The sequence below is a fragment of the Octodon degus genome, unplaced genomic scaffold, assembly GCF_000260255.1.
Source record: "Octodon degus isolate 3935 unplaced genomic scaffold, OctDeg1.0 scaffold00008, whole genome shotgun sequence".
NCBI lineage: Eukaryota > Metazoa > Chordata > Mammalia > Rodentia > Octodontidae > Octodon > Octodon degus.
The window spans coordinates 2546390-2566306 of record NW_004524584.1 but is presented as its reverse complement, the minus strand read 5'-3'; the positions used below and the strand labels follow the sequence as shown (position 1 = coordinate 2566306).

Sequence of the window (19917 nt, the reverse complement as noted above, 5' to 3'; positions counted from 1 at the left end):
AGGAGGGGGGACCATACTAGGGAAGGTGGCCAGGCAGAGGGCAGACAGGAGCCACTGAAGCTGATGGGCCACATGCGGCAGAGTTGCTGAGTGTTGGTGTCAGATTGGAGATAAAGGGATGAAGTAAAGGGAAAGAGGAGGAAGAGATTGGGAGATGGGCAGAAAGCTGGGGAGAGGGGCCTGGGTTGGCCACGGGAAGAGGTGCTGGCTGACTGGACTGAGCAGGAGGAGATGAGAGGCCCCATTAGCAGAGGGCCTAAAGGAGGCAGCATGGGGAGGGGGCAGGACCAGGAGTGGGAAATCCAGGGTGTCCAGAGGCTGGCCCTTCCCATGGGATGGCTACCAGCTGACCTTCCCAATCACATGCAGATGCCTACAGGAGTCTGCAGAAGTTCTCAGCTACAAGTGAGATACCCCCCCCCAACACACACACTAGAAAATATTAATAGACCTCCAGGGACTGAGAACAAGGATTTAAAAATAAAGCCACTTCCTCCGCTCTTCCCTCAGCTGCTACCTGTGGAAACTGTCAGCCTAATGGTGACCCTGCCCCCACAAAGCCCATGCACTACGGGGTCCCCCTGTTCCTCTCCCCTGCATTGGGGGCCTACCCACCTTCCCTGTTTTTGGTGAGCGATGGTCCTGCAGAAGTGTGGGTTAGGAAGGTTGCATGGACCTTTAGCCACTCTGGGCTCTGAGGGCCCTTACACCCACCAGGCCTGGTGGACTGGCTGAGCCACAACTGGGACAGAGTCTTAGTTTCATGGCTTGTTGAGGCTGGATGCCAGACCTCAGCTTCTCCCTTTACTTAACTGTTCCTTTGGCAATTGGCTTAATAGCCCTGACTCTCTCTCCCCTTGGTAAAATGGGGTAGTTGCCCTTCACACAGGATCCCTAGGGCCTAGCTAGCCATCACCTGTCCGTGCTTTGTCCTGACCCTCCAGACCTTTCGCATCCTCTCTCTTGACTTCTGAACTTCTAGGGCACTTTGAGTTTGTGCTGTGTAACTCACCATCTCCTTGGGCCTCAGCCTGCATTTCCTACTGGCTAACCTCCCAGTGTTCACCACTGTGAGTTGTGTGGGGCCTGTAGACTGGGAAGCCCCCTCGCAGGTCTGGACTGTAGCAATCTGCGTTCCCCTCCATGTAGCCCATGAGTGCAGGAGGGCCTGAGGCTTGGCTGTTAATTCCCTCATCACCCAAAGCTTCCTGAGCAGCCACTGTGTGGCCTGCACTGTTGTTAGTGTAGTGATGTAGCGATGGAGGTGTCTTAGCACTCCCCATGCACACATAATGAGCCTGCAGGACTCTGCTACCCTCTGTCCTGGGCAGACTCTGTACACACATCTGTGCTCTGTCACATTGTGTCACTTGTAGAACCTAGAGCTTCCTTGGTTTTCTGCATTTCACACCTTGTAGCTTCTGTTCCTCATCTGGGACATGCTTGTCCTTTTTTACTTGGCTAATAGCCATTTGGCCTCTAAGTCTCCATTCTGGTGTTGCCTCACATTATAGCATTCATCTAGATGTCCCCCCAAGGCCTCATGTGGTCATAGGTGGGGCTTTTCGGAGGTGGCTGGACCTAGAGTGTGTGGTGCTGAGATTAAGGATGTATGATTACTAAGTAAGTCCATGGCTTGCTTGGCACGACCCTCACCCTGGTAGCCTAGACAGAGTACAGAAGGGGCAGAAAGAAGCTGGGACCCCTTGCTTGTTTGCTTGCTGCCTTCTGCCAGAAACTACTTCTCAATGCAGTGCCCTTCTACTGTGCCATTCTGCCTTGAAACCTGCCAATTATGGACTGAAATATGTTCAAACTGTGAGCTAAATAAACCTTCCCCCTTTAAATTTGGTTGAGTATTTCATCTCAGCAATGAGAACAGTAACTAAGACACCTCTCCTAAGAAGCCTTCCCTGGTGTCTCCAGACTGGATGACATGTCCCACTCCTAGACTCCTGTGTTACTTGCCCTGGGCTGTATGTAACCTCTGTCTGCCTGTCTGAGCCCAAACTCACACTGTGATTTCAAAGTTGGAGCAGGGCTTTTCATCTCAATATCTCTGAAGTCCTAGAACCTAGCACACAGGAGGCACTAGGGGCGCTGACCTGAGGCCTCTGGGTCATGGATGTGAGCAGGTGTGTGTCATTAGAGAAAGGCGGCATCACCTCTGGATCTCTCTTCTCTGGGTTCCTGCCCTGTGACCTGTTGGCTTCTTTGTAAGGGCCGTTCCTGCAAACTCCAGGGCACCCAGAGGCCTAGGCATTCTAGTGGAGCACATTTCTGATTGTAAGGACTGGAGGGAGACACTTTGTTTAGTGCAAGTTCAGCAGCTGTTTGGCACCTTCCACATGCTGTCGTGAGCAAGCGCCTCCTGAGTACTTGGGGATGTGTAGCAAGGGCTAGAGTCCTGCCCCATCATTCATTCAGTCAGCAAGTATTTGGGAAGTGGCTGTTCTGGGCATTGCTGTGGGGACCCAGGGTAGGCCCATGGGTGCCCTTTCTGAGGCAGGGTTGGGAGCGGAAGCCATCCAGGGAGCAGGTATGAGGAGCTGCGGTGTTTTGAGCTGTCTCTGAAACTAGCTAGTTGCAGGGAGCTTGAGCTCAGGAAGGGCTTGGAGCAGCAGCTGCAGGAGTCTCTGACCCACTTGGGGTGGATGTTGCAGGGGATGTTGCTGGTAATGGTGACCACTGGGCCAGTCTCTCTGTGCCAGATGGTGAGCCATTCCCTCTGCAGCCCTGAGAGCCTCTTGTGTCACCACAAGGCAGCTGCTGCCATTGAACGCACCACCACAGAGGAAGGCAGCTTACTTGCTCTGATGATGAGCTGTCTGATTCCACGGTGCAAGCTCGCAGTGAGGGGCAGCTGTACGCCGGGTCAGGAGTGGCTCACTTACGGGACACTGGCTGAGCTGGAGCAGTAACCAGTGCAATAAAGAAGGTTCCACATGGAGATGCTAGAAAATGAGATATCAGCTGCCTGGTGCCCCCAGCTGCTTTTCCTTAGTGCTGAGGCTCCTGCCAGGAACAGGTCTGTGTCCTATACTACGGACTGTTAAAGTCAGCGCCTGAAGGGGCAAGGCTTTTGTTTTGAGTGAAAAGCATTTGTTCCGATGTTTCCTAGGCTCTGGCCTGCCCCACTGCACCTCCTGCAAGGAAAGTGATCTGGTCCAGGTGTCCTCCTGGAGTCACTGCTCACCTCTGCACTGGCCTGGCACACAGGTGTCTACCACCACACCAGTCACAGAAGGATGTTCCACATGATGGTCTCAGGTCCTGGCACTGCCACTGTCTAACTGTGTATCTTTAGAAGAGTTATTTTGCTTTTCTGTACCCTGGTTGTTTTCAACTACAAGATGAGGGTAATTAAAGCCCCTTAGCTGAAAAGGGTGGTGTGAAAGTTAAATGAGTTAATGAATGGTGAAATCTTCCAGCAGCATCTGCAGCATTGCTGATGTTAAAGCATTTCTGCCAGTTTTCAGCATGCCCACTATTGTAATGACCAGGTCAGGTAGTGTGCTTTCTGCATACTCCTCGGGAACTCAGCACTGAGTGGTGGAGAGCTAGACCCAAGCCCAACCGGTAAGTTACCCCACCCATGTGGGAAACACAAGTGTTGATGGCAGTGAGATAAGCCCATGGTCCTGGGGCTGTAGGGCCAAAGTTGTAGTAGCCCCTGGCTTTTTGTAAGTGTTGGTCTCACCTGGGGTACTGACGATGGGGTGATCATTTCTGCCCTGCTGCCAGCAGTCAGGTGTGATCCTGGCAGAGGAGACTGGAAAACAAGCAGGCAGTAGGGAGTTAACAAAAGACCTGAGTAGTAGGTAGCCAGGCAGCCCACTCCTGAAGCCCCTAGGCCTGTGGTGGCCAACCTGTGGCACACATGCTGCAAGGGGTGCACAGAGCCCTCTGTGTCCACACTCCAGCCACATTGCCCCAGCAGCCAAGCACCAGATAACAGCTGTTTTCTCTAAACTAAAACCTCAGTGTTAAGGTTTAATTGCAGTATTGGTGCTTTGTGGTAAGTGGGCTTAGGGTTTCAGTTTGGGCACTTTGTATCTAAAAGGCTCTCCATCACTGCCCTCTGTGCCCTTGCCAAGGAAAAAGATGGCCATTAGGTGGTATGGAAAGGAGGGTATGAGAATGGTAATGGGTTTGATCTAGAAGGACAAACGTGCCTTTCTCTGTGCTAGTCACTCATTCTGGCTGCCAAAAGTGCTGTGTTGAAAGGATTCTGTTGAGCAGGGAAGAGACTTGGATCCATCAATGATGTCTGCCATGGCTCCGGGATCGGGGAGGTGCAGCACCTTTGGTTGAACTTAGCACCTAGACTGGATGTTTAAGGTCCCCTGTAGTACAAGGTACATGGCAAGGTGCATGGTTAAGTCTTAAGAGTGGAATGATCTGGACACACCAGGAGCTTCCTAGAGGAGTCCAGTGTTGGCTTGAGTTGGTAAAGACAGGAAGCACAGGGCTGGAACAGCATCTTGGGCAGGGGAGTATGAGCCCTTGTGGGATGCCAATGGCTTTGACCCCTCAACAGGTCACACACCATTTTCATACAGCCTGCAGGTCAGCATTTCTGGGAATTGTGCCGAAGGGAAGGGCAGCTCCTGGAATGCAGAGCCATTTCCTCCACATGGGTTGGGTCACTTCCCTGGTGTGTCCTCATCCCTACAGCTGGGCACACCCAGACATGTTGGGGGTGAGATTAGCTTCCCAGGACCAATTCAGCTGCATGTGAATTCATTCTCCTAAGAGCTCCATTAGTAGAGAGATTGTCCTCCTCTTCCAGCCCAACTGATGAGTATCTTTCAAGTAATTAGGATCATAATGGATAAAAGAACAGTGAATACCAAGCCACCAATAAAATTTATAACTTTTGAGGGAGGTCCTCTGGGTTGCCCATTGATCCAGCCTCCAGGTCTGTGGTCCTGCAGTAGGACTACAAGAATCAAGAATGCCCTATAGAGTTATCCCTCACCAAATCTGCCCCACCTTTCTCAACTTTCCAGGTTCTAATAATCCTGAAGCACTGTATTTCAAATCATGGTGACAGTTAAAGCAAAGCCATATGACAATTGATTGACAAAAAAACTAGAGGCAGTATGGCATTATGATCCTAAGCATGACCTTTGGCATCTGACCACAGCAGAGACCCATTGAAGGGTGGTTGTGGCCCATTGAATGATGGTGGTAGATACTGCTATACACTTCCTGCTGAACAGCACAGACCCTGGCCAGCACCCTGAGAGACCCTGCTTTAGATGTGGGGCTGAGTGGAGGTGGTGGTGACCATGAAGCCTGTGGCCAACTAGACATCTGCAGTCGAAGCCATTTATATTACATGCTTCTGTTGCTTACCTAGAATGAGATACAGTGCTTTGGGACTATTAGAACCTGGAAAGCTGAGAAAGGCAGGGCAGATTTGGTGAGGGATAGTTAACTTCTAGACTCCAGTGCTTGAGGAGCTCCTGGGGTCCACTACTGTACTACTTAGGGTCCTCCCATAGCCCTTTGTGCTGTGGGTGGAGCACCTTAGGCTGAAGATGGAGCCTGGACATGGCTTTCATCACTGCAACCTGGAAAGGAATGCAGGAGCCCAACTGATAGGGCCATCAGTGCAAGTGAGTCAAGGGCCCCTTTGACTCATTTTCACTGGAGTCCTACACATTCTCATGGTTCATGTTTTCCTGCTTTATACTTGAGGAAACTGGGGCCCACATCACACAGGGGTCCATAGAGGGTCGAGTGAACAAGATTACCTCACTTTGGAATTGAGGCTGCTTTTGACCTCCCAGGCTGTCCCACTGAGGACCAGCAGGACTTGGCCAAAAACTGATCTCAGGAGGTCTAACACCCCCTAGTCCATTTCACTTTGAGTAAAAATGATACAATAGGGTCACCAGGCCACTCAGCCACCCACTGCCTAAGGATGGGGGCCAGCCCCTTTCCGAAGGATGAACACCATTCCTCTGCTTCTGAGTCCAGGAAGGTTTACATGAGTGGAAGGCTGCACTGAGGCGGAATCAATTAGTGAATGCATAGCCACTGAGCGCCCTGTGTGGTGACCCTGTGAGGGACAGGGGGTGAGAAGACAGGACTCTGGTCCTCAAAAGCTTGTGATCTGTGTTGGGAGGCGAATCTGGCATTCAGGAAACAACTTCACGCAAGATGGTACTGACTATGGGTAAAGAATGGAACACAAGCCAGACAACCGAAAAAGCTTACTTCTCAGTTTAAGGGTGCCTGAGGTTTTTGTACACATGTTATTAAAATTTTTGAAGAGGCAACACTGCCTTTTAGGAAGATGTTTCCAGCGTGAGCAATGGCTTAGGTTGCTGGTGCAGACTGTGAACTGGGTGGGACACTAGGAGCAGTGGTTGTCATGGGGACCAGCTCAGCTGCCTCTACTGCCAAGTGACTGCTGTTCCAAAGTTGGTTTCTTCTTGGAGGGGGCTGCCTGGAACCTCAAAGCTATTTCCCATGGAAACAATGCTCCAAATGATGGGTGTCCTCACACAGGCCCATGTCATCTGGCTGTAACAAGTCTGAGATAGCAGTGGGGCTTCTAATGGGGGGAAGAGGAAGAAGAAGAGGGGGATGGGCAGGGGAGGGAACTGCAGCAGCTGAGAATCATGGAGCCTCAACAGAACTGAGAGAAACAGAGAGAGAGAGAAAGAAAGAGAGAGTCTTCTGATAGCATTCAGCTGGTCAGTAGGAGAGTGTCCAGTGTATAAAATTAGTGGAAAATCTTTGAAAAGAACCCAGGTCTACTTAATATCACTCTCCCACCTCAAAGGAGCCCATTCTTGATGCCTAAAATTGAAGACCCAACATTCTAGAGTGGTCTGTACAGTGCCTTCTAGTTGAGAAGGCTAGAAAAGAGATGGTTGTTGTGAATGTAAGAAGTTTACTCGTTAAGGACCAACCAACTTCTTATCCTGTGGTGGCTTTCTTCATTACCTGTGTTTGACTTTCAAAAACTTTCTCTGCACCATGGTAGGCCAGTGCATTTTGTAGGAATGTGATGCATGCCTCTTGTCATCTCTCCCTACTTGCAAACACCTCATTTAGCCAGAGGGGTATATCCTACTCTTTTCTGGGTGGAAAGCGTGCCCACAAAGAGAGACAAGGCTTCTGGATTCATTCTCCTGTCCTAGAAACCCCTTCTTCCTGGGCTCACGCATGTTCTGGAAGGTCCTGTCTGTGAGACTGCTGTAACCTCTTGCAGACGTGCTAACCTCTGGTTCAGAGTTGTTCCTTCCCTCTGTTGGAGGAGAGCAAGCTCTGGTTGGTAGGTTTTTCAGAAGCACCAGCATTGGGCCTTTTGCTTCTTCCACCAGTGTTTTCCCTGTGCTGGTGCTGCATTAGGTTCCGGGGGGACGGGGAGGAGCACACTGTAGCCTCCATCCTCTGCACAGTAATTGTGTTGAAGATCTCAAGCCTGAGGGTGGTCCCTGAACCAGGCACCACAGGCCTCAAGCACAGAGCATCTTGGGGAGGCACCCTCTGGGCTGAGCCAGGAAGCAGTGTGTGCCCTCCCCAGGTCCTGGCATGTGCAGAGAGTGTGTTGTGGTCATGGGGTACACGGGATGAGGGGAGGGTAGAGTGAAAGGCTGTAGCAGCAGTATGGCCAGAGAGGCCATGAGTGCAACCTGTGACTGGCCTTGAATGCCCAGCGAAGGTGTCTGGCCTTGGCTCTCCAGCAGTGGGCAGCACTCAAAGGATTTTGGGACAAGTCTGACCTAATGTGTGTGTTAACTGTGGAGCCTAATCTTGTTCCATTGAGTCTCCGTTAGGACATCCCAGCTGGGGAGGGCACCCCAAGGCTATGACTTCCTGTGGGCTGCCAGGCTTTCACACAGGAGTACAGGGCCTGTAAAAAGAAGGGGCCCTCAGTCAGCCGTTTCCTGCCAACAGCTTTGGCAGGCAGAGGGCATTTTGTTTTTGAAGTCCCCAGGTGATTCTGCTGTGGTTGGTCTGAGCTCTGACTCAGGTTAAGTTTATGTTCTTCTTAAGAGTTATTACTGTGCTATCTTGTTTTCTTTCAAGAAGAAAATCAGCAGGAAGGACTCTATTACTTAATACCTTCCCACCCACTTGGCAGTTTTTATTCGTATGGCCACCAGCAGTTTTCAAACAAAACTTTAAAAACCACCTTTTTCACCAGCACACACATTTTGGCTTTAGTGCAGCATCATTCTCCACAATAGGTGAGAAGAGCAAGGCTTAATGAGGCGCACTGAGGAGCTGATTCCCGTCCTGTTGTGGATTCCACTATGGGAGAGTGCAGTGAATTTAAAGCTGCAGCTCATTTTCATCTTTGTAGGGTAGGCTGGGGAGATAGGTCAGCGGTATTAGCACCTGCCTGCCTGGCAAGAGCAAGGACATGAGTTTGATCCCAGGTACAAAAAAAAAAAAGCTCCATTTTTGTAGGCAGATGTAAGAACCAGATTTTGGGGCTACATCCAGCACCTGATCCTGTCCTGTCCTAATGGAGCTTACATGAGAGAAATCAAACATTTTCTGGTGGCTTGAATATTTTATTTTACGGGGAACACAGAAACATTGTCACACTTTGCAGTGCATACATGTATTGTAGCTGTCCATGGGTATCCAGGGGGGATTCCAGGACTTCCTGTGGCTACCAAAACCTGACGATGCTCAAGTCCCTTATGTAAAATGAGAGTTTTTGCATATAATACATTCCCCTGTACTTTAAAATCATCTCTACATTACATGTATACTTGATACAATGTGCTATATAGTCATGCTATATTGCTTAGCAAATACTGGTAAGAAAAAACTGTACAAGCAAAAATGTAAAACATTTTCAATCCATAGTTGGTTGCATCTGCGGATGTAGAATGTGCAGATAAGGAGGATGACTGTACATTTCTGTTACAGAAAATTGAATATTGAGAGAACTAAAGTAACCTGAAAAATACTCAGATCTTCCAGACCCCTTCATGCCTGGATATACCCTTAGATCTGGGGTCATTCCCAGAGCTAGAATCATAGGTATTTGCTGTTTTGTAGTCTAGCATATTTTCATTTATAATATAACATTTTTGAAGGCTAGTGAATATCATCCTTTTCAATTAGCTGCATAGTATCAAATTATATAGGTAATTCCCATGGTTTATTTCTACCACCCAGCATTTTCATTTTGTGTAATTCCCCTGTTACCACCTTAAAGTGGACTCTCACGTGTGTAGAGCTGTGAGAGGCGACATCCATTTTTAGTTCTTACATAATTATGCAACTGTGTTCTCCGCCTGGCCTAGAAGGACTCATGCTCTCGCTGCAGTGTGTACAGCTGTGGACTTACTTCCCCACTGTGGGAAAGTCCTAAATGTCAACATCCGACCTCAGTGACTGCAGGATTTGGCCACAACTCTGGCCTGTAGCCCCATGCAGATCAGCATGGCCACTTAACCCATGTTGGTGCCGACCACTTTGCTGTAGCCAAGGTTTACAAGGGAAAAGATTGAATGCAGGACACATCATTTATAGGATTATTTTATAAGATTTACCCAAAAAGTCAAATGCAGAAGAGTGCACATGACTGTCCACACTCCAGAGACCCAGAGAGTCCAGCTGAGGGCCTGGATACCATGGCAGTGTCCTGCACCAGTCCAGCTGGAAACCCAGAGCCCAGGACAATGTCTCATGCAAGTCTGTATCAAGGACCTGCATGGGGAAGGTCCAAAGGTCAGTGATGGAAGCTAGAAAGTCTGCACCAGTTGGGTGAAGGGTCTGTGCTAGCAGGCTGAGGGAATCTGTGCTGGAGCCAGAAAGCAACACTCAAAGGACCAGCAAGATAGCTTAGCGGACTAAGTGGGGTTCCACGATTCAATCCCTGGCACTGTATGTCATGCCGGCCCCACCCCCCTGACATGTTGATGCATGCCTGTAATCCCAGCAGTAGAGAAGCTGAAGACAGAAGGATCACTATGAGTCCTAGCTGTGTAGTGAGACCCTGCACACACACACAAAAAAAGCGACACTCAAATAAGGACCAGAGCTTCCCCCACAGCCATCCTCAGTGACAATGTGAACTGGAGCTCCTCCAACAATGAAAACAGCTGTGTTTGTATCAGGAAAGCTGGCATGACAAGCTTCACCTGGAGAATCAACAGCACTCTCTTCCCCTCCAGTTCTCTTTTTGTGCTGTTGGCAATAACCCTCGGGTGGCCCTTCCACACCCAGCACCACACTGATCCAGTTCAATTGGATGTTACAAGCTGACCATTAGTTAATCCATCACACACACACTCTGTCAAAACTTAGAATGGATGACTTCTAGAGCTGAAAACAAATATCACCTAAGCCAGCCCTTGAATCTGATAAAAAAAAAAAAAGGACACTCTGGTGTGGAGAGTTTCAAATAGGGGTGACATACAGGACCCCAGGCCTTCACCCTGCAGACCACTCTGCCTCCTTTCCCTCTCTGAGACTGTATGTTCCCCTGCCACACATGCCATGCCCCGCCCCTTTCCAGCATGCAAGGGATGAATTCCGTTACTTCTGCAGAGAGGTGAGATCAAGCATTTATTTCTTCTATCCAGGTTCAATTTTTCTGCTACCCAAGATGTCCTAACAGCAGGAGGTTTTACATCCCAGCAGGGCGCAGAGCGAGCATCCTAGATCCCCAGACCAACCCTTAATTGTTCTTTAGGGGACATGCCCCACCACCAGTGTGTAACATCTGAGCCTGTCAGCTCTTCCTCCTAGATACTGTTGGCTTCTGTCATCATGACAGATGCTGGTTTCCCTCCTGATTTTCCAAGTGTTCCTCCCTTGACCTATGCCTGCCTTCCTTCCTTGTCACTTTGTGACATTATTTCCAGTGGTAACTCTTCACTCCTCTACTGTTGCCTTATCATAGCCCTTATCTGTTAAGGCCCAATTGTTCATCACGACCCTGGTCCCACATTTCCAGCTGCCTCCTAGTTCTCTTAGTTCTGAGTTTCTCAGCTGTGGCAAGAGTGTTTAGCAGCATCATTCATTAGATATCAGTGACACCCACTCTGTTTTGACAGTCAAAAGTATCCCAGGGGCTGGGGAAATAGCTCAGTAGAATAAGCACTTGCCTGACAAATACAAGGTCCTGAGTTCAATCCCCATTACCACCAAAACAAAAAGAAACTGACTAACCCAGACTTTGCAGATACCCTTGAAGGTATCACCCTGGAGAACCACTGCCTTAAGCAGGTTCAACATCATGAAAATGAAGTTTCCACCTGCTTCTCCATTCTCACTAACTAAAATAGGGTTGATAAGATATCCTGAAATTCCAGCATGACTTTGTACATGGTAAAGGGCAAGAAGCCAATGGCAAAGGAGCCAGGATCACAGAATTCAGAGAGTTGGAGGAGCCTGAGTCCCTGTCGCCCCATTGACCTCTGTATTTAGACCTCGTTTCCTTTTCAGCAAAGCATTCCAGTTGATACGAGACCATAGGTCTTTTGCAAAAAGGAAGGGAACCAAGAAATGGAGGGAGGGGGAGAGAAGAGGGGCAGGGATGAAGGAAAAATTAAGGTGCATTGTGCATGTACCAGCCCCCTACAATGAATGAATCATTGTGTACTACAAACATCGGTTTGTAAAAAATCATTTTAAAAAACATTGAAACCAAAAAGAACAAAATAAAGGATGGATAATAGGAAACTGGGAGATGGATCCTTTGCAAGTGGGGATGGAAACGAGTTCTAGGGATAGAGGGAAGGAGAGTGAGAGCAGAGCAAGGGGAGATGAAAAGAATAAGACACATTACTTGCATGTACCAACTCCTCTTGATGAATGTAATCATTATGAATTGCCCACAGATAATAGGCTATTAATTTTTTATATAAAGGAGAAAGAAATGATATGAAAGATGAATTTTTGTGCTATCCTCTGATCAAAATTGTCATGATTACCTGTGTAGTTCTAGGGCAGAGTTTAGTTTACCTATATAGTTCTAGGTAGAGAACTTGTTGATGTGGCTTTTGACTGCTCTTGTTAAGACAGGGCTTTGCAAAATAAAATAAAATTAAATTAAATTAAATTTAAAAAGACAGGGTTTTGCTATGCAGTTCAAGCTGGCCTTGAACTCACAGTGATCCTCCTGCCTCAGCCTCCTGCGTGCTGGGATTACAAGTGTACACCAGCACATGAGCCTGGCTATTCTTGTTGAAGACCTATGATACCGTGTTTCCAAGACCAGGCCTGAAACACAGTTGGTATTCAGTAGATAAGAGTGGAATAAGTCATTTGAGTAGTGATTGTCCTGGGTAGGTAATACCTTTAACCTTTTTTTTTCCTTCACTTTTTACTTTCCAACTTTTCCACCTGTGGGAGTATTTGGTACTTTATAAGAAAGGTGGAAACTCCATGATCATTTTTCTGTAATTCAGAAAGAGAAAAAGCCTTGAAACAACCCTGGTCTCATTCTGCATGTCTTGCCTCCCTAGGTCTGAGCTGCCAGAACCATGGCGACCAGCGCTGTCCCCAGTGATAACCTTCCCACCTACAAGCTGGTGGTGGTGGGAGATGGGGGTGTGGGAAAGAGTGCACTCACCATCCAGTTTTTCCAGAAGATCTTTGTGCCTGACTACGACCCCACCATTGAAGACTCCTACCTGAAACATACAGAGATTGACAATCAGTGGGCGATCCTGGATGGTGAGACCTGAGGGCAGTCCTGTGGGGGTGGGTGTGAGGGGCAAGGAAATGCATCAGGTGTTAGAAGGGCAGCACAATTTCACAGGAGGGAAAGCCTTCCCAGCCAGCTTGAAAAGCTTTGTGAAAACTAGAATGTACATTCAGCAAAGAGACAATGCTAGAATCATGCTAACTCAGCAATGTCATGTTTGTTATTGCTTGCTTGATCAGAGGCTCTGATTAACAGTTACAGATGTCTCTAGCTAATAAGAAAGGAGAGAACAAACTATTTTTAATAAGCATAGTTTATTTAGTAATTGTCCTTTTGAGGGGTAGATCTTGCTTCTGCCATTATGTTTCTAGTTTGGTTTAAATTCGTATTTCTCAAAGTATTGTTTCCTGGGAACTTACTAGAAATGCATATTTTCAGGCCCCTACTGATTCAGAAATTCTGATGATGATGGTGAGCCCACCAGCCTGTTCAACATACTCATGTCATATGAGGTGAAAAGTCATTGCTCTCCATTTGTACTGATTATTATATTGTATCCCCCAAGTCTTTCTCTTAAACAAAGACCCCTTTATTACAGAATGTCCATCTGGGAAGGGAGCTTTGAACACTGTTGAGATACAAATTCTCTATCAGACTTGTGCTTTGCAAATATTTTTTTCCAGTCTGTGGCTTGTTTTTCTTTCAAAGGCCAGACCTTTTAATTTTGATGAAATCCAGTTTATCAGTTTGTTCTTTTACAGATTGTACTTTTGGTGTTGCATCTGAGAAAGCTTTGCCTATGTCAGAGTCAGAACAGTTTTGGTTTGTTGTTTTCTATTTCTCCTGGAAGTTTAATGATTTTACATTTAGGGTTTATGATCTATCCTGAGTTGACTTTAAAAACATGGTGTAAAAATGGGACGAAGTTCATTTTTCTTTGAATGGACATGGAGTGATTCTAGAACTATTTGTTGAAAAGACTATCTTATCCCCACCAAGAGGCTTTGGGCTTCTAGTAAAAATCTGCTGTTCACATAATCTGTCTCTTTAATCTACTGATCCTTTTTTAATTTAATTTATTTATTTATTTACTTTGGTGGAACTGGGGGATTGAACTCAGGCCCTTGCACTTGCCAGAGAAGCAGTTATTCTACTGAGCCCTGACCCCAGCCCCAATCTGTTCATCCTAACACCAGTACTATCTGGGGTATATTTCTCTTCTTTTTGAGATAAAATATCCAACATCCAGAGTTAAGGAAGAAAGGCTTATTTAGCTCACAGTTGGTAGAGATTTGAGCCCATAATCTGCTGGCTCCAGGGCAGGGTGGTGTGGCTGAGGGGCGACTGTTCCCAGTGGCAGAAGATACCAAAGCAACAAGAATAAAGTGGGGAATCTATTCCTCCCTTGTTGTATTCGGGCTACCGGCCCTCCCCTCGGGGCGGGTGGGTGTAGCACTCACAGCCCCCAACTCCAGCACTAGAGAATAAACCAATCACAATCTCTAGACTCTGCCTCCTCTGAAAAGCCCACCCCATGACCTCAGGAAGCTTTGGTGGGACATCCAGATGCCAACCGTAACAAGTACCACACTGCCTTGATAGTTGCTGCCCTGGAAATATTAAAATCAAATAGTGATAAACTTCCAGCTTTGTTATTTTTCAAAGTCATTTAAACTACTCTAGGTCTTGAGTATTTCCTTATGAATTTTAGAATCAGTTAACATTTTAGATTAACAGTGTTGAACCTCAAGGGCCAGCCAGATAGCTCAGCGGACTAAAGTGCCTGCTTAGGCAGAGTATAGCGGCTGGGATTCAGTCCTGGCCTGCTGTGCCGGTCCTGCCCCTGGTGCGCACTGAGACTGGGCGTGGTGGTGCACACCTGTAATCCCAGTGCTTGGGAGGCTGAAAACAGGATGATCACTATGAGTCTGAGCTATGTAGTGAGACCCTATAGACCCTGTACTAAATACATTTTTTTAAAAAAAGCAAAAAACAAAAAAAAAATGTTGGACCTTTTAACCCATGAATGCATGAATTTTTCCATTCATTTAGGTCTTCTAAAATTTTTCTCATTAGTTTCTTTGTAGCTTTGAGTATCTTTAACTATTTACTAGATTTATGCCTATATCTGTATTGATTGTATTATAAATTATTTTTAGTTTTTAGTTTTTTCTTGTTTGCTGCTAGTGCATATAAGGAACCACTTTTACATATAAATTTTATAACTGCAGGTTGTTGTGATGACTTTTTTAGATTCTGCTGGATTTTTCAGCCTAGGTAGTCGTGTTCTGTGATGAAAGCAGTTTTGCCTCTTCTTTTCTAATCTTGGTGGCTTTTACTTCTTTTTCTTGCCTTATTTCATTGACATGTACACTGTTGAACAAAAGTCCTGAAACTAGGGAAGCATTGAGTATGATAATAGCTATAGATTTATTATAGATGCCCTTTATTGGGTTGAGTAAATTGCTTTCTATTTTTACTTTACTGAGAGCTTTTAATCAGAAATGCCTGTTGGAGGCTGGGGACATAGCTCTGCAGTCTAAGCGCCTGCCTGGCAAGGGCAAGGACCCAAGTTTGATCCCCAGTACTGCATGGTGTGCCAGCCCTGGAATCCCAGGTGAGCTGCGTAGCAAGACCCTATATCAAATAAATAATTATTTTTAATTTAAAAAAAAAGAAAAGCCTATTAGATTTTGTCAGATGCCTTATCTATGTACTGAAATAATCATATTTTTTTCTTTTTAGTTTTATTAATATAAGAAATTACATTGCTTTCTTTTCCGATCCCCTTCCCTTCCCTTTCCTTTGTGTTGAGGGAAGAGGGAACCTAGAATCTTGCACATGCTGGGTAAATGTTACCACTGAGAGATACATTGCTGTATTTTCTTTTTTAAAAAACTTGGAGAGTCCGGTCTCAAAATGGAGGTAAAACCGCAGCCCGGTCGCCCCCAGCCCGACTCCGGCCGTCGCCGTCGCCGCCGGGGGGAGGAGGGCCATGATCCAAAGGAGCCAGAGCAATTGAGGAAGCTGTTTATTGGTGGTCTGAGTTTTGAAACTACCGATGATAGTTTAAGAGAACATTTTGAAAAATGGGGCACACTCACAGATTGTGTGGTAATGAGAGATCCTCAAACAAAACGCTCCAGAGGCTTTGGTTTTGTGACTTACTCTTGTGTTGAAGAGGCGGATGCAGCAATGTGTGCTCGACCACACAAAGTTGATGGGCGTGTAGTGGAACCAAAGAGAGCTGTTTCTAGAGAGGATTCAGTAAAGCCTGGTGCCCATCTAACAGTGAAGAAAATTTTTGTTGGTGGTATTAAAGAAGATACAGAAGAATATAATTTGAGAGACTACTTTGAAAAATATGGCAAGATTGAAACCATAGAAGTTATGGAAGACAGGCAGAGTGGGAAAAAGAGAGGATTTGCTTTTGTAACTTTTGATGATCACGACACAGTTGATAAAATTGTTGTTCAGAAATACCACACTATTAATGGGCATAATTGTGAAGTGAAAAAGGCCCTTTCTAAACAAGAGATGCAGTCTGCTGGATCGCAAAGAGGCCGTGGAGATGGATCTGGCAACTTTATGGGTCGTGGAGGAAACTTTGGAGGTGGTGGAGGGAATTTTGGCCGTGGTGGAAACTTTGGTGGAAGAGGAGGTTACGGTGGTGGAGGAGGTGGCAGCAGAGGTAGTTATGGAGGAGGTGATGGTGCATATAATGGATTTGGAGGTGATGGTGGAAACTATGGTGGTGGTCCTGGTTATAGTAGTAGAGGAGGGTATGGTGGTGGTGGACCAGGATATGGAAACCAAGGTGGTGGATACGGTGGTGGTGGAGGATATGATGGTTACAACGAAGGAGGAAATTTTGGTGGTAGTAACTGTGGTGGTGGTGGGAACTATAATGATTTTGGAAATTACAGTGGACAGCAACAGTCAAATTATGGACCCATGAAGGGGGGCAGTTTTGGTGGAAGAAGCTCTGGCAGTCCCTATGGTGGTGGTTATGGATCTGGTGGTGGAAGTGGTGGATATGGTAGCAGAAGGTTTTAAAAAACAACAGAAAAGGGCTACAGTTCTTAGCAGGAGAGAGAGCGAGGAGTTGTCAGGAAAGCTGCAGGTTACTTTGAGACAGTCGTCCCAAATGCATTAGAGGAACTGTAAAAATCTGCCACAGAAGGAACGATGATCCATAGTCAGAAAAGTTACTACAGCTTAAACAGGAAACCCTTCTGGTTCAGGACTGTCATAGCCACAGTTTGCAAAAAGTGCAGCTATTGATTAATGCAATGTAGTGTCAATTAGATGTACATTCCTGAGGTCTTTTATCTGTTGTAGCTTTGTCTTTTTCTTTCTTTTCATTACATCAGGTATATTGCCCTGTAAATTGTGGTAGTGATACCAGGAATAAAAAATTAAGGAATTTTTAACTTTTCAAAAAAAAAAAAACTTGGAGATATGGTCTAGTTCAGGCTGGCCTTGAACTCACTATGCAACCCAAGCTAGCCTTGAATTCACTAGCAGCTCAAACTGGCCTTGAATTTGTGGTGATCCTTCTGCCTTAGCCTCCTAAGTGCTGGAATTACAGGTGTGTACCACCACACCCAATTTGTTTTCTTTTTCTGATGTTAATACAACTTTGCATCTCTAGAGAAGACCCCATTGATGATGTGGTTTTTTTTTTTTTTGGTTGTTTGTTTAGTATATTGTTGGCTGATTTGCTACAATTTTGGTTAGAATTTTTACATCTATGGTTTTTATTTTTTTGTTTTTTGTACTGGGAATCGAACTCAGAACCTTACACTTGCCAGGCAGGCGCTACTCCACTGAGCTAGATCCCCAGCCCCTTCATCTATGTTGTGAGGGAAAATTGGTCTATATTTTTCTTCAGATGTCCTTGCCTGCTTTTGATATCACAGTGATCCTGGCCTAATAGAATGTTAGGAATTTCCTCTTTTTCTTCAAAAATCTAGAAAAATGAGTAAAATTGGTATGTTTCTTCCCTAAATGATTAGTAGAATTCATCAAGGAGGCCATCTGGGCCCAGAATTTTCTTTTTTTTTTTGAGGAACCGGGGATTGAACTCAGGCCCTTGCGCTTGCCAGGGAAGCGCTTATTCCACTGAGCCATCTCCCCAGCCCCAGAATTTTCTTTGTAGGAAAGTTTTCTGTTTATCTTAAATTTAAATTTTATTAGTACATGTTTGTAATACATAATGGTTGCATCCATCCTGGTGAGGTGGTATATGGTAGTTCTACATTATCACATTAGGTCTTTTTTAATCCCCTGCCCTCTCTGCATCTCTATCCCTGTTTCCTCTTGTGGGAGTGTTTTCAACTACAAGTTAAAGGTCTTTAAAAGATATAGGACTATTCAGTGATCTCTTTATTCTTTAATGGGCTTTGATAGTTTGTGATTTTCAAAAATTCATTCATCAGAGTCATATGTATTGGCATAAAGTTTTTTATAAAATTCACTCATCTTTAAATATCTGTAGAATCTGTAGTGATATCACCTCTTTCATTCCTGATTATTTAATTTGTATCTTTTCCTGATCAGACTGGTTAGAGATTTATAATTATTATTGATTTTCTTTAAGAACCAGATTTTGCATCCATTGGCTTTTTTTAAAATTTGATAGTGTTGATTTTTCACCTTTTTTTTTGGTTTGCCTACTTTGGCAGTTTTTTTTTCCTGCTGTAATTCTTAAAGTACAAGCTGATGTCATTTATTTGATATTTATTCCTTTCTGTTGTACTTATAAGATACTGTTTTATTTCTAAGTATTTTGAAATTTTCCAACTATCATTGTTCTTGATTTCTAAGTCCATTGTCAGAGAATTTACTATGCATTATTTGAAGTTTAAAGGGCCAGCCAAATAGCTCAGTGGTTTAAAGCTCCTGCAAGCAGGCGCAGGGTCCAGGGTTCAATCCCCGGGCCTGCTATGCCAGCCCCGCTCCTGGGGCATGCTGAGACAGTGATTGAGACTGGGTATGGGGGCGCGCACCTGTAATTCCAGCACTTGGGAGGTTGTAAACAGGAGAATCACTACAAGTCTGATCTAGTAGTGAGACCCTGAACACCCAGTAGACCCTTCCCTAAAATACAGAAAAAAAAAAATTGATGGAGGCTTCTTTTACCCAGATACGGTTAATCTTGGTAATGTTCTGGTACATGAGAAGAACGTATTCTTTGGTGTTGGTGGTGCAGTGTTCTTTGACTGTCAGATGAATTTAGGTGATGTTTTCTAAATCTTCTACATTTGTATTGGTTTTCTGAATATTTGTTCTTTCAACTATTGAGAGAGTGTTTTTGAATTTCAGTGAATAAATGTGAATTTCCCTGTTTTTCCCTTTTGGCGCTGTTAGTTTTTGCCTCCTGCATTGTGGCACTTTATTATTAAATGTGTACGTGTTTAGGACTGATAGAGCTTCTGGATGAACTGGCCCTTCCATTATTACAAAATGACTTTCATTATCTTGTAGTTCCCCCTCCCTTCATCGCAGCCCGGAAATTCTCAGGACCAGAAGGATACATAGATGCCCTAATTGTTTTTGTGTCCTGTCTCAAGGATCACTTTTGTTGTCTAACTTCTGCTGTCTTAAAAACAATTGTTTCCCGGGTTTTTTGGTTTTTCCAGGTGAGAAGGCATGTCTTGTTCCCATTACTCCAAGTTGGCCAGAGACAACCAAATCACACTCTAAAGAAATACAGCTTTGAGTGTACTAAAAAACACTGGATCGTGCACTTTCAGGGGTGAACATTAGGCTATGTGAATTACCTTTCAGTTAAGAAAGCTCTACACTTTGAGGGCTTATGTGCAGCCTGCGGCTTTGATCAGTTCCACCACTAGCCAACGTGTTCCCACTTTGTGGGCTTGGAGCACAGTGTTCCTTTCTGCTAGAACCTTCTTCTGCAGAAATACTTACTTCGTGGAGGCCTCAGATCAGATGTCACTTAATCTGCAAGGTCATCCTTGACCAAACTGTCTACACTTGCATGCAGCTACCTTTGTTGTCTCTTTACCTGCCCAGCTGTTTTTCTTTATTCAATTTCTATTTTTTCTTTACTGTTAAACTTATTTTTTGAGTATCCATCCTCCCCATTAAATATAAGTTTATGAGAGCACAAGCTTAATTTTATTTACTACAATATTCCCAGCATATAGAATACTGCTTGCTTGGCTCATAGGAGGTCCTCAGTAAACATTTGTGAGATGAATAAATTGTGAACAGTGTGTGTATAGTCACAGGTTTGGTGTGGTCACTATGTT

The 19917-nt window shown here is 45.4% G+C and overlaps 1 protein-coding gene across 2 annotated transcripts in view; it reads left to right on the top strand.

The window, feature by feature from the left end:
- Mras (muscle RAS oncogene homolog) overlaps nt 1–19917 on the top strand; it is a 56060-nt gene that overhangs the window by 11037 nt on the left and 25106 nt on the right. For both annotated transcript variants that reach the window (XM_023704986.1, XM_004624981.2), the window contains exon 2: nt 12459–12669. In XM_023704986.1, coding sequence (XP_023560754.1) covers nt 12477–12669 — 193 coding nt within the window. In that variant the 5' untranslated portion in view covers nt 12459–12476. The remainder of the gene's footprint in view (nt 1–12458; nt 12670–19917) is intronic.